Here is a 14,499-nt window from a genome sequence, read left to right on the forward strand (position 1 = left end):
GCTTTTCAGTCAATAATACAACTTAACTGATGGAATTTCATCTCTATTGCTATTTCATCTGCTTCATTCCTTAAGGAAACACTGTATCACCAATGAAAGAAAAGGAAAAATATTTCATTGTTCAAGTTCTTACAAGTGCTTGGTGATAGCTGTGCTTATAGCAAGCCTTCAACTATACTCCCTGCTTTCCTACTTGACAACTTCCTGGGGTAGCCTTTCAGTCAATCATCTGAATCCCATTTAAATTCTTCCCCCACATAAAAATAATGTTTACCTTTTTTTTTTTTCCTGAAACTCAGGCAGCAGGCCAGTCAGAAATCATATTGAATAAACATAGTGGATCTGAGATCCAAAATGAGCAGATTTTAGACCAAAGCTATTGAATTTTCTAATACATATAAAGTTATATATTAATGCATCAATCTATAAAGGTGCCCTAAAGAAACACATGCAAAGCTCATTCGAGTTTACCATGGAAAGAAATAAAATGATGATTTCTATACTGTACAACTGAAATGTGATGGCAGCTAAAAGCAATTAAAAAAAAAAAAATTGTCAGTTTTGCTGGCAACATGAACTGGTGACACCTTGCTAAACAACTATAGTATAGACTGATCATTGTTCTCCAGGCTGCAGAATTAAAAACCAAATGAAGACAATCCCAACCCCCCCACAAAGATTAATTGGAAAAACAACAACAAAAAACAAACAAACAAAACAACCCTCAAGACATATTTAAACCACAGCATTGTGTTAATAATGCTTAAGACTGGTCCATTAACTGAGTTTGGCAAAAGACTTGCTTTTAAATATATTATTTATAATTTTTCAGAAAATAAACAGGTAAATATACAGGTTCAAAAAGGTTGGGAATAGCCCCTTATCCCTCAGTGTCCAAACCCAAATACCACTCTACCATAATAACAGGTATAAAAGGCACAGTTGCATATTTTGCATTCACCCTAATTATTTTTTATAGTTTATTTATTTTTATACAAAAGCACTCTATTTATGGAGTGGCACCAGATTTAACATATTTAAAATAAAAAGAGAAGTACAAACACAAAGTATATTTGTGTGTCATGCCAGGTCAGAAGACTAATCAGCATGTTAATAGTGGCTAGTTCTACTAGAATTGTTGTGAATACTTACAGTAGATAGAACTTTAAAAAATTCTTTCACACCCATTTTAGTTCTAAGGAGATGCTCACAGGTAAAGTATTTAATGACTGTCTTAATGTGGTGCGAAAATCAGTGAGTGACTGCTGATCCATTTAATCTGAAGGTCTTCTATGACCTGTATTATTAGCATTGTAGACAAAGGGTTTAACAGTATATTGAACCAAGCTAGCTATTTCTTTTGTGTGTGTAATTTTAAATAAAAATTTATCAAAGGAAATTCTGTTCAGCATTTGTTATGCAATTGTGTATTCTGTTGAAACGTGCAAGAAAAATGTGTATACATTACATAAGCATTTTAGAAGCATTTTTAAACAGGTACTTACAGATTATACAAAGCAGTAACTGCTCTATGCAGTCTCATAACAAAGTACTGGTTTGCATGTTTTCATATTACTTAAATAATTAAACATAAGAATGTTCAATCATTATTAATCTTTGATTTTCTTTCTAAAATGTGCCCATTCATCATAACTGCACATACACAAACTAATGTTACATGAAGAAAGTAAACATAAGAGAGGAGAATGGAACAGCCAGAAACAGCATCACCGACTATATGGACAAGTGAATTCAAAAGATAAATGCGATGAGTTGTATTGATTTAGCAACCTCTACTATAGGCTGTTTTCAGTTATTTTTAAGAAACTACCCAAAGCTACATTATGACTACAGTATCTAGAGAGCCATCTAACCATGCTTTAATGCCAGGTGAAACAGCCAGGGATTAGAATGCTTCCCCCCTTTTCCAGCTGTGTCCTTCGATTTTCACTTTCATCTGAATGTCTGTGCTGTTTGTCATTATTACTGCAGCATGAGCTAGAGAGAAACTGACTAAAGTTCTGCACATTTTGAAGCTTTTATTGCACAAAAACCTGTTTCATTTCCTCTTTCTTTCCTGAAGTGCTCATTGTGAGAATCATTATAGCCCAGAGCTCTTGCATATTGTTGACAGTTTGGATTTGTTTTGACTCATCTTGACCCACTAGGTGAGTACCATATCACACCTATCACACCTATTACCTACCCTAAATGTTCTGAGTCTTGACACTGTTTAGCATTGCACTTCACTTGGCTTTAATGCACTAGTGTTTCAAGAAAACCTGCATTACATCTTTGTTACAAATCAATCTGCAACACCTATGACAAAAGACTCAGCAATCACTCCTTGTACTCTGAAAAGAAGGCTTTATATTTGAGTTGTAATATTCTCTTGTCATTGTATTACCACAATGCCCACCTTTATCCTACCAAGCATTCTCCCCAACACAGCCTTCTAGCAATACTATTATTTTTTAATTTTGACTTCATCAATTCCCTGGAATTGGCAGTATCATATATGAAACATCTGCTGCAACATATCATGTCATCACAAAAAAAAACCCCACATCATTTCCTTTGGGCATTCAACTGAACCGCACTGGAAAAAATGTTGTCATCTGGGCTTGTAGAACATGCTGCTGTGCAAATGTAACTGAAGCTGTGTTATGAGTACATGTGCATGAGTATATTAGTTTTCTATGCCAAGCCCCAATACTTAGCAGTTCCCCTGATCCATAGTATGATCTTTGGCCTTTTTGTTATTACTATCTTCCCAGTTAAATGTTAGTCTTGTCCAAAAAAATGATTTCAAGAGTTTATCATTCTATGCTACGGTATATGTGTTACTAATTGTGTTTACATTGAAGTAATCATTACAGAGAACGAGAGATAAGGAGAGAAAGAGACACAGCTAGAACACATTCGTTCTATGGATAAAACAGAACCAGAGTTCATGATTCATAAGAAAGTTTGCCATGTTTTGGATGGCAGTCTCAAGCTGAACGTGTCTCTGTCGCATCCTGCGTCAGATGAGAGGTGAGAATATTAAAGCTGTGGTCTTCACAAAGTGCCTATTAATGATTATTCCTTTATATTTATCTTTATATCTGTATGGTTTCTGAAGGATTGTCCCTGGTGGGGATCAGCAATATTCAGATGATATGCTTTGAATACATTTTCCCTGACCTGTTATCCTCAACAAGTCAGATGACCATCAAAAAAATGAGTGGCTTAACTCATGCTTCTGCAGAGGAGAAACAACATGTTGTGTTCTTTTTAATCAAGCTCATTACTATGAGAGGAGTTTGCAACCATAGATTTAGGAAAATAAAAATTGGTGAGGGGGGATTTGACATGCAAGTAACAACATCTTCTACATTGTACAGTATAGTCAGGCAGACCATATAATTAAATGCCTGCTATGGAGGCAGAAGTGGCAAGCAGAGCTTATGTCTCTTTGGTGGCCTCCTCTTTTTGTTTCATATTTTTGTTAAAATTGTTTTGATTTTAAGACTTTTGCCCCTTTTCTTGCTCACAACATGAAAGAAATTTGTTGCTGCTTTTTAGCTTACAGGTAAACTTCTCTTCTAGTTAGAGTATTGACAGGAGATGGCTTATATTCCCCTGTCTGTGTAAGGGGGATATCTTCTGGATTGCCTTCTTCTTTCTTGCTGAAACTAGCGGCGCTGAAGGTCTCATAGGATGAGGTCAACTTTTTGTTAAGGAGGTTTCTGTTGCGATCACCCATGAGGGAAGCTTCTCCATTGGCCAGCTTTTCCTGACTGCCCCGTTCATCAACAGGCATGAAAGTGGAGAGTTTTGGCTGGCTCTTCTGCTTTCTTTCAGGAGAAGTGCGAACTGGCATCCAGCAGGAGTCCGAGTGGCCATATTCATCACATTCTCGGGTACACTTCCCTGTCAGGGCTACATCTGGCAGAGGCCTTGAATCTGAAAGTAAAATAGAGTTGCCTTTACAAATGAATACTGCAATGTCTTCCAGTGAAACTGAGAATCCTTAAATCTAAAAAAGTTATTTTTAAAAGCCTTAATAAGAATGTTGAAATAAGTTCCTTAGCAATATCTTCTTTTACACTGCATTTGCCCATACGCCAAAAGCATTTCAGTACTTTAACTTGAATATTAAGAACTGAAAAGTAAAAATATTAAGTCAGTTTCTATGTTTGTCAATTTCAAAAGTCAAAGTCAAATTTGGCATTAATTACTGATTGATTTTTGCTGTCTAGGAGAGTCAACCAAGCACTTAATTCTGTGCTGCCAATTTCTTTGCGATTATTAAAAATAGCTTTCTTTGATTTTTATGTAACTTGTGTGAAAGGATTATAAGGCTCTGGAACCTGCAAACTCTTATGAACATTCTTAATTTTTGGCGTGTGAGCAGATCTGCTATTGACAATAAGACTCAATTTTAGCACAAGGTAAATCTCTGGATGTGTTTCTCACAACATGTTTTCATGTTTCTTATTATTGTCAGGACACAGTATGAGTGCTACAGTTAGTGATTAGTAGGAGCATACAAAAAAACTGCAGTTGGTTATAAGTGTAATCTAACTTACACAAGTAATGTTGTTATATGTGCTGTGTATGCAATGTAGAGAGGTAAGGAGAATCTGAATGCTGCTTGAAAGAGTAGACTGATATTTTTCATGTGATGTGCTGTGTTAAAAGGTGTCCTGTTCTAGATCACTGCATCTGCAGTGGATTTATTTTAAGGACTGGATAGGATGTTGAATTTTTTTCTTTTCTTCACTTTACCTTACTTTTTGATCTATGAGATATAAGTAAAGTTGCCTACAAAGGAACAAGATGAATAAAGTTAACAACAAAAATCAAAAGGTAAATTTAATTTTACAGTGTATTTTATATGACTTTCATATATTAAAACTTACATACTGCAACTTCTAGATTTCTTTTATTTAAAAAAAAAAAAAAAAGTCAAAAAGGAGTAAGGATCATCAACTTAGAAATAAATAATAAGGAACTTCATATGGAATGCAGCCACTTTCTACCTTCCCAGTACCCCACCCAAATTTGTGGGAAGTGTAATTTTAACAGTCAACCAAACGTATATTGAGTCTTAATTTTATTCCTTGAAGCTTGCCTATTTTTTTTCTTTGATTTTTGCTGCCAAATAGCCCTCTGAAACAGTGACAATTCCAAGTATGACATATGTATAAATTCCTAGTTTATAGAAAAAAAAAAAAAAAAAAAAAGGCATTCCCGAGGTTTATTTCAAAAAAAGAAAATCATTTGCCTTTCATTTGATTTAAAATATTTAAAATAGATGCTAACAGAGAAGTCATATTTCATTTCAGGATCTGCAGATTTAATACTGATAAATCTCCAGCAGCTCTTGAAAGTTGGATTTACATTCAACTCTTCATAATTCATTCATGAATTTAGCTATTTCTTCATTTTAAAATTTGCAAGATTGTAAAAAAAAAGGCCTATTATTTTTTATGAAGAGTTGACAATATTTCTATAGCACGTTGAACACTGTGCAATATTTCATATTTCAATGCATCACTGAATTCAGTGAAGAAAACAACACTGACATTTATATAACTGAGTAATTGTAGCTGAAATGTGTAAGGTTGGAAGGAGGGAACCAAAGTTGGTTGTTTTGTTTTTTTTTTTTTTTCAGTTGTACTTTTTAAGACTTCTGCAGTTAGACTCAGCCATGACTACTACATTTGTTTCAATGAAGAATACAAAAGCTATGGACAGTTATCGGTTTAGTTTTCAGACACCTGTGTTCTGGAGATGCTCACAGAAGACAGGGAATGTATCAGGAAAATTGTCTATTATTTGTCTGCTAAATCTAATATTATTCTGTCACGCCTTAAAGGTAAAATGCATAATTAACTGCTGAACTGTATCAGCAGTTATCAAAGTGTGCTTTGATTTTTAAACAAGAAAACTCTCCTGATCTTTCTAAGAGAAAGCAAAACCAACTTTCCACTTAAACCTCTATAAGGTCAAATAAGGTCTTCAACTAACACCTTATTTCTGAACGATAACTATTAAACATTATGCTTGCAACTACAATTAAGTTATTACTCTGGAAGAATATAAACAAATACTTCATAAGACAATCGTTTGACCTTTATTTAAAACATGAGCATGTGTTAATTGAAAAATGTTGCTGTTACTTTTTTGTTTGTTGGTTGAGCTTGAAACTGGTAATGTCTCACAATATTTGAAGGTTTCTTTTTAATGCAAATAGGCCTTAACCCCAGCAACACTCGGGTTGCTAAAAATCCACCTCACACTACTGAATCATACACATGAAAGTTTACCATCTTGCATTATACTGTATCCCATATTTATTTCTGAACAAATGCAGAATCCTTTATTGTAAAGTAAAGCATGAAACATCTTGTGAAATTCAGCATTACCGTGCAATGCACTGCTTTATCACACAATAACCTATAAGTCAGCATGTGGTTCATTCACCCTGTTATTTTTTGAATAAAGCTAATCTGCATACCTACAAATGAGCTCAGACAAACTGGAAAGAGGAGGAAAACAAATACTCTCCCAGGATACTCCCAGACTCATAACAGGGACCACTGCCTAGGCTCAGTGAAGCACAGGGATGTGCAGTGGCAGATGGGAATCCAAATCAAGGACTCCTGAGGAACAACCACCCCTCCTATGGCTGTTCCAGCAGAGCCATCTGCCCTGTTGTCCGGGAATTAAGCCAATGGCCATGAGTCATCAGCAGCTGATATCCTGATCACCTTTCAGTCTAGGAAGGATTGCTGTCATGGGATTTAGGACATGATATGGGATGCAGGAGAAAAGCAGGGGATTGTATGGGACTTCATTATGAAATATTTAGGGGAAGGATCAAAGGTGGAAAAAAGGGTTGAGGGAAGGATGAAGAAGCAGAAATATATATATACACACATACAATCCCAGAATATATAAATATATATAATCCAAATTTAAATATATATATATATAAAGCTGTATATATATATAGTATATATACATATATTTATATATTGTATATAGAATCATAGCATCATGGAATTGTTTGAGTTGGAAGGCACCATTGAAGGTCATCTAGTCCAGCTCCCCAGCGATGACCTACAGTTAGATCAGTTTGCTCAGAGCCCCATCCAGCCTGACCTTGAATATCAGGTCAACCACCACCTCTCTGAGCAACCTATTCTAATGCCTCACTGTAACAAAATTTTTTCTTATACCCAGTCTAAAGCTCCTGTCTTTTATTTTGAAACCATTTTCCCTTGTCCTGTTATAAGACCCTGCAAAAAAGTATGCCCCCTTCTTTATTATAGACCCCCTTCTGAAACTGAAAGGTTGCTATAAAGTGTCCATGGAGCTTCTCTTCTCCAGATTGAATATAGTGAATATTTATAGTGAATATGTGTATATATGTGTAATATATATGGATGTATTATACACACATATACACACACCTACTCACTATTGATCTCCTATGCTGTCCAGCAAGAGAGAGGAGTAGGATAAATCCATTAGTCCGATGTGTTTTTGAGTTGCTCTGTGGGTCTTTGATATGCTAGCTGTGTCTATACGTGGCATATAGTTGTGCTCTGTGCACATGCCTGCTGGGAACACATGCTCAGCTTTGCTACTTGTTGAACCTGCAGACATTGAGCTGCAGCAGCCTTGCCTCCTGTAGGCTATTGAATCCTGTGAGATACATTTTCCTCTAATGAATCCTTCAATTAGTATTTGGCACATATAGTTAATGTAGTCTTCTAGTCCATTGCTCTCTTGCATCTGTTTTAAGAGCTTAAATCAGGATAGCATACATTTAATCTAACATGCTAATGAAACTTGTCTGCTCTTCTGTTTAAAAGATGGATATAACTTCAGCATTTGGTGAAGTGTGGGGTAGAAGTAAATATTTTCTGTCATTTCTGTCTTTGCTTTCATGACTAAACTATTAGAAATACCTGAACTAGTCAGATGAAGACTAGGGTACCTCTTATGCACTTCAGTAGATGACAGAGATTTACCTACATTATGAATAAAACACCACACAGCTTTAATTGCAAAGTAATTAAATGCATTTTTACTAAATCTCTGAACAGATTGACCTTTTGCAAACTAGTGACCTTTAGTGTCTGTTTTCATATTACCTAACCAGGGTTGTGAGCAATCTCTGAGTCTGAGAGGAAAAAAAAGTTTTCTCCTCTAGATAAGTTGCATCTGAACATATCTCTAAATAATGATTTTTAAGTACTCATCATTTTAAAAGATAGACACTTCAGTAGCAATCACCCTGCTAGCTGACAAATCTAACAGAATAAGACAGAGCAAAGAACTTGTTATCAGAGTTGGCAAATCAGCAAAGAAGAGAATAACAGACTTCTAAAACAGTTATATATCTTGAAAAGGATTCAAATACATACTTAAAATGTTGTTATTAAGAAATTTTATTGAAAATAAACCTGGAAGGATGGTATTTCTCATTGTATAGACATTTACAGATTTTGAATTTAGCTTTTAACAGTTTGTACATAGAATATTAAAATTTAAGCACTCTACACAAAAAGTTAACTTTAAAAGTGAGTATACAGAAATCAAATTTCACTTGTATCTGCTCTGACTTCAGCTTTAAAAGAATGGAGAACATTGATTACAGGGTCCCACAGAGGAGGAGGACCAAAATCTACTTGCATCTCATATAGATTGCACCAAAAATTTGCAGTGTTAGATGATAATTATCATTTAAAAATAAAATAAAATTTACTATTGATTCAACAACGCTTCAAAAATCAATTGCTAATTTCTGAGAAATTTTCTATAAAGTTCTGTATGAAAGCATGCAAATGAATGGGGTTATTTATATGTATGATCATGTTTCTATTGATTGTATCTGGCTTTTGCTTTAGGACTGGAAGGATTGCTTGTTATAAAAGAAAAAAATAATAAATGGAAGGCATCTAGCATGGCAGTGCTGAGAGGGGAAACACAATGATCACTGACAGTTTAATCCCAAAAAACTAACAACTAAAATACTCCACCCAAACAGTATTCTATTATTTTGCCTCTTCCCATTCCATACCGAAGAAGGTCAATGTATGTGAACAAGGACGAAGTATTATGAATACAGTAGTCAATGTGAGTATTATAAATTATGTGATTTAATGCATACTAGATCAACCTATGCCCATGACAGGGGGGCAGTAGGCCCCTGCCCCCTCCTCCCCACCCACCCCCCTCCGGTCCCAGAAAATGGGAAGGAAAGGGGAAAAGGGATAGGGAGATGGGGGCTGGGCTCAAGGAAGGAAAAAAAGAAGCGGCAATGATCTATAGAGGAAAACTTATTTTACTAACTATGATATTGGAATGCAAGATAACACAATATAATACAATCTAATTGAAACTGAGACTAATAAATCAAATAAAATAGGAGAGAGAGAGAGAGAGTTCCTGAGACTGAGCCAAACCTGAAAAGCTTGCTACAGGTAGGAAAGCACCCTCCAGCACCCACTGCAAGGCAGTAAGAAACCGCCCAACCTGGAAAGGCCAGATCCCATGACTTCCGCGATGTATAGAGACAGGTACCTGGAATTGGAGCATTAACACTTTAACTCCCAGTGCACTACATGATGTTATGATGTGGAATACTGAAAACCAAAAAACACAAAACCACGACAATGCACATACTGCAGAATTAGTCAAAGTTGTACACTCACTCTGGCTCCAAGTTTTTATCTGCCCATTCTTGTACAATGTATTTTAAGAGAAACCCTCTCTTAGCAATTAGTCCTGATATGGTCTCAGAATATGCAGTACTTTTGAGGAAGATGCAAGGGACTTTTCATTTTCATATCTTTTGTATAAACCACACATAAAACCTACGGCACCAATGGGCTTTATACCCAGGTAGTCTAAAGTTCTGTTCCATTTATTGACCCTGGAAATATAAATCTCTTCAGAGCAATAGTGACTTCCTATCCATCTACAACAGCCTGAACATTCCCAGAAATAAGAACTAAGCACCAAGAAAGTGTTCCTAGTTGTAGATTTTTTTTCTGGAGTACATCACTGGAAAGGTCACATAATACTACAGTAGTATGAAAGTACTTTAAAACCACACAGCTTGGTCTATGTGATCTGAAGAGTCACTGTTAGATGGTGTGCTGAATTGTATCTATTACAAATCAATGGCTGCACGCAGATTTTGCTGCTACTCCCCAGAATAGCCCTGCATGTTTCCAGTTATTGAAGGTTTGTGAAGAATACTTGTTCAGTAGTTTGAGTCTATGGTGAAAAAAGGAATAGCTACTGACTTACAGAATGAACAGACAGTGTAGTTTGGATGTGTCAGTTTTCACCCCACCTTTTCCTAGGCTATGCACACAAATACATTACATTCAGAGTGCCACACAAAAATTCAAGTGGAACACCATCAAAGCTATATAATTAAACAGGAGTTCATTTACATAGCTTTTATGTTAAATGGCTATTTGTTTTATGAGATGCATGATTGGAGCAACAATAGAGCTCTTAAACCATCATTAGTATTGATTACATGATCAGAGAACAATAATGCAGAAGAGAAGGTTCACATTGTAGGAATTCATGTTTTAAGGGGAAAAAAGCACTGAACTACAGAGAGCTACAGCAATACTGGCTTTGAAATTCCTGCCTCCTAATTGCAGTAATTCAGGAACTACACTGTTAGTGCTGTGGTATATTCTGACATGCCAAGACACTATTAAAACACTTAAACATGTTTGAAGGCATCAACGACTTCTTTCTCTGCACCTTAGGCTAAATACAGTTAAACAGCAATTGAACATATCTCAAGAAGCATTTAGTGCCCCAAGGCTTGGATTGCTGTCATTCTGAATGTGGCATTATCATGTGCTGAAGAGACAGTGCATGCTATCTCTAAAGCAGTCCTCCAGAATAAAGTCAAACATAGGTCCATTGTTTGAAACATGCCAATTGCACTGAAGTAATTAATATATTAACTGCTTTTGGACAAAATATTTTCATCTATATTATATAGAATTCTGAAATTGAGCTTTTCAGTGCTCAAGAAATATTTCAGAGGACAAAAGGGTTTATATGTATATTAATTGAATGAGTAACACAGTGAGAGGAGGTACGATGATGAGATACAAAATAATGAATTCTGAACCTTTTTATTCTTTTGATACTTAAGGAAAAAGGATCACGGAATGAAAATGAGAAGTTAAAGTATTTTACTTGAAATGTGGTGTGTATCTTATACCCTAAGTATTCTATAAACAATTCCAAGACCAGCAAGTCTCAATGCAGTAGCATTCCAAATGTCCAAGTTAGCTGATTTTAAGTGAGAGCATAGGTGAATTTTCAAAACAAATGTGAAATTCTTTGTCCTTTATCACAGAAACAAATTTAAATAAATAAATAAATAAAGCATTACTATAAGACAAGTAACTGATTATTTAACATTTATATTACTCATTCTAAATGAATGAGAGAAAATTAGCCAGAGTGAGAATGCATTTGAAGGAGAAAACAGCACTTCTCATGTACCAAAAAGACATATATAGAAAAGTAAGGGAAAAATCTATTTTGTGTGACAAATCAGGTTAGAAATAATATTTAAATAAATAAATGAAAAACCTTTGAGGATAAATATAGTGATGGAAGGTTACAGAGTTTCCACCATTGGGAGAGTTTTAAGAACGGCTAGACAAACTTCTCCCAAGGGTAGCATAAACTGCTAATCAGCTAATCCTACCTTGGGAAAGGACGGATACACAAAATGACCTCTAAATGTTCTCTTCAGCACTGCAATTCTGTTAATGTGATTACTACCACTTATCTACTTTGGTCTCAACCTCCATAGGTGTTTCTCCTCAACATTTTAGATGAATGAAATGAATAAAATAAATTACCATTTAACATATGAGTTAATTGAATGAATACAGAATGAAAAAGTTAGTAATGAAGTTAGTAATGTTAGCAAAACAAAAACAAAAATAATAATAAAAAAAAACAATGTTCTGACACCCATTAAACCTGAAAATGGTTTAATGAGACTCTCTAAAGATCATTTTCTTGTTATAAGATTTCTTTCTTTCTTTCTTTCTTTCTTTTTTTTTTTTTGGACCAAAAAAAACCAAGTTGTTCTGTTACAGGCCAAAGTCATATTAGTCAACTGGTTGTCAGTATAGAATCATAATGTAGGTTGCATACAGTAATGGAAATCAAATTCAAAATAATGAATTCTAGAGAAATACTAATTTCATTACTTGATTACATGATAATACAAATACCAGAAACACATTGCCTTCACTCATTTAATTTGTTTTCATCTTATAGTTGTGGATTTGTTATTTCCTTTTGTTTCAGAAGACCAATAGCATATGCATAATGAATAAGAATTAAGAAGTACAAGCTTATGTATACAAAATACACCATTCTGAACTTAAATTCATTAGATTTTAATTTTCTTGATTTAAATATAATTGTTGCAAGCCTCATAATCCCTTTAACTCTTTGATAGCCTGATTTATTTCTATCAGTGAAATGGCAATGTATCTTTCAGAAAAATAGGACTTTGCATGGCTTCTTGAAGTAGCACAGACATTACGATGTAGAACACATGTAAGCTGTCTAATTGTTCTGCCAATCTGACGCTGAAATATTAATCTGCCACTATGTCAAATTACATACCTTTATTTTTTTCAGTAAAACATGTCAGTGTTTAACAAACTTTGAGCTGAAACAATTCACAGAGCAATTAGAATGTCAGCTCTTTTAAAGATGACTCAAGAAAAGTCCGATCAGCACTCAAAAGTCAACGTAATTTCCTTGATAATTATACCAAAGCAATGGGAGCACAGGAGCTTGGAAGGAAGAGTACCTATCTAGAAGCCATTATTAGCTTATCTAAGCATTTATAATGTGCCACCATTTTATTTTATTTCTTGGTATTATTTCATACTTCATTTTCTTTATTAGGAATGGACACCAGGTAGGGAAAACAGTGGTTTTGCTACAAGAGAGATAAGGAATGTTACATGATTTTTCATTTCACTGCAATTTATGCCCATCTCATCCATAAGGAAACTTCCTTTGTGAGTTACTACTGTATTTTAGAGGGTAATAACAAATACATTTTGTCCATTCAGAAACCTCAAAAGATGTTGAATACTATTATATCTCAACGATATTTCACAGATATCTCAGAGAATACTAAGCATCTGTACTGAAAGATGAATATATAGGTTAAAAGCTTGAGTAATTGAAAAAAAACATACATATACATTCTCACTTATGGCTGCATAACTATTTATCATAACAAATGAGAGGAAAGAAAGACAGAACTGAATCAGTTATGACTATGGACAAGAATTCAAACTGAAATGAAGTTTTGCTTGAATACAATGTTTTCACACTTTCATAACTTTCAATGAGTTCCTTTTTTTCTTATATGGTTCATCTGCACAAAGTACTTATTTGAACTGATTGTCTTAATAAGACCATTGCAATCCTGAATTCATACAGTTCTACTTCCTATAGCAATACATTACTATATTCTGAGTCATATTTAATTCCTGCACATACAGAGTAAAAGATTATATAATATCGTATGTTAAATATTAGTGACTTTTTTCATAAAAAATTGAATTACTCCTTTTCTGAAGAGGTTTTCTGTGTGACCCGACTATTTTTTGTAAGTCACAGACCCTCAAAGTTAAAGCTAAAGCTCTTTTAATTTATATTGCATTATTTTCTAAAGCGAAGAGGGGGGAACTTAAAATTCTCAATGCTCTGCATGCAAATGATTCTCTAAAAAAATGTAGAGCTCAGCATGAAGCAGAAACAAATATCTTGTGACTACTTGTCTTTTTAGCAACCATCAAAAAGAAGTTGTGTTGTAAAACAAAGAAAACATCTGCCACAGGAAGCTCCATTTAGGCTTTTATGTCATAATAACAGAACCTTATCTCACACAATGGAAAAAAATATCCACTTATCTGTTTATACCATACGTATTTCTCTTAAAAATAAACAAACAATTTTGTAATTTTAAGCAATAATATTAAGAAGAGCTAAGATACCAAACCAAATTCAATTGAGTTGAAAAGTCCAAAGAATGTATTTTCAGTACTTTAACAGAGCTCAAAGATGCATGATCCACATAAATTCTAAAAATAGAAATAAAAATAGACCTATATTAACGCACATTTTTCTTTTTGTCTAAAGTATCCTCTTGAAGAAATGAAATAAATTTCATAACATGTACTGCTTTATCTTCCTTAAACTAATCTTCCTAAAGCATAATACAAATACAAAGTCATACGACTTAGGTAAAAATGGTAATGTTTCTGTCTTTCACATAAAAATGAAATATTTTACTGATTAACTAGTTATTGAGTCATAGCTTTTATTGCATCTCAGTGGTCTGAGCCACTCTGATCTTTATATCAATTATTCTGTAATTCACGTTTTTTAACTAAGAAGGGATAAAAT

At 34.3% G+C, this 14,499-nt stretch overlaps 1 protein-coding gene across 10 annotated transcripts in view; it reads right to left on the reverse strand.

The window, feature by feature from the left end:
* Positions 1–889: 889 nt before the first annotated feature.
* Positions 890–14,499, reverse strand: part of PCDH7 (protocadherin 7) — a 264,083-nt gene continuing 250,473 nt past the window's right edge. For 4 of the 10 annotated variants that reach the window (XM_090139577.1, XM_090139575.1, XM_090139574.1 and 1 more), the window contains one exon: positions 891–3,948. In XM_090139577.1, the coding sequence (XP_089995703.1) occupies positions 3,569–3,948 (380 nt within the window). In that variant the 3' untranslated portion in view covers positions 891–3,568. Of the gene's footprint in view, positions 3,949–4,773; positions 4,810–9,387; positions 9,586–14,499 lie in introns of those variants that run through there. The other 6 variants (XM_090139576.1, XM_090139573.1, XM_031588452.2 and 3 more) reach the window with 4 other exon arrangements.

Source organism: Phasianus colchicus, chromosome 4, assembly GCF_987193195.1.
Source record: "Phasianus colchicus chromosome 4, bPhaCol1.hap1.1, whole genome shotgun sequence".
In the NCBI taxonomy this organism is placed as follows: domain Eukaryota; kingdom Metazoa; phylum Chordata; class Aves; order Galliformes; family Phasianidae; genus Phasianus; species Phasianus colchicus.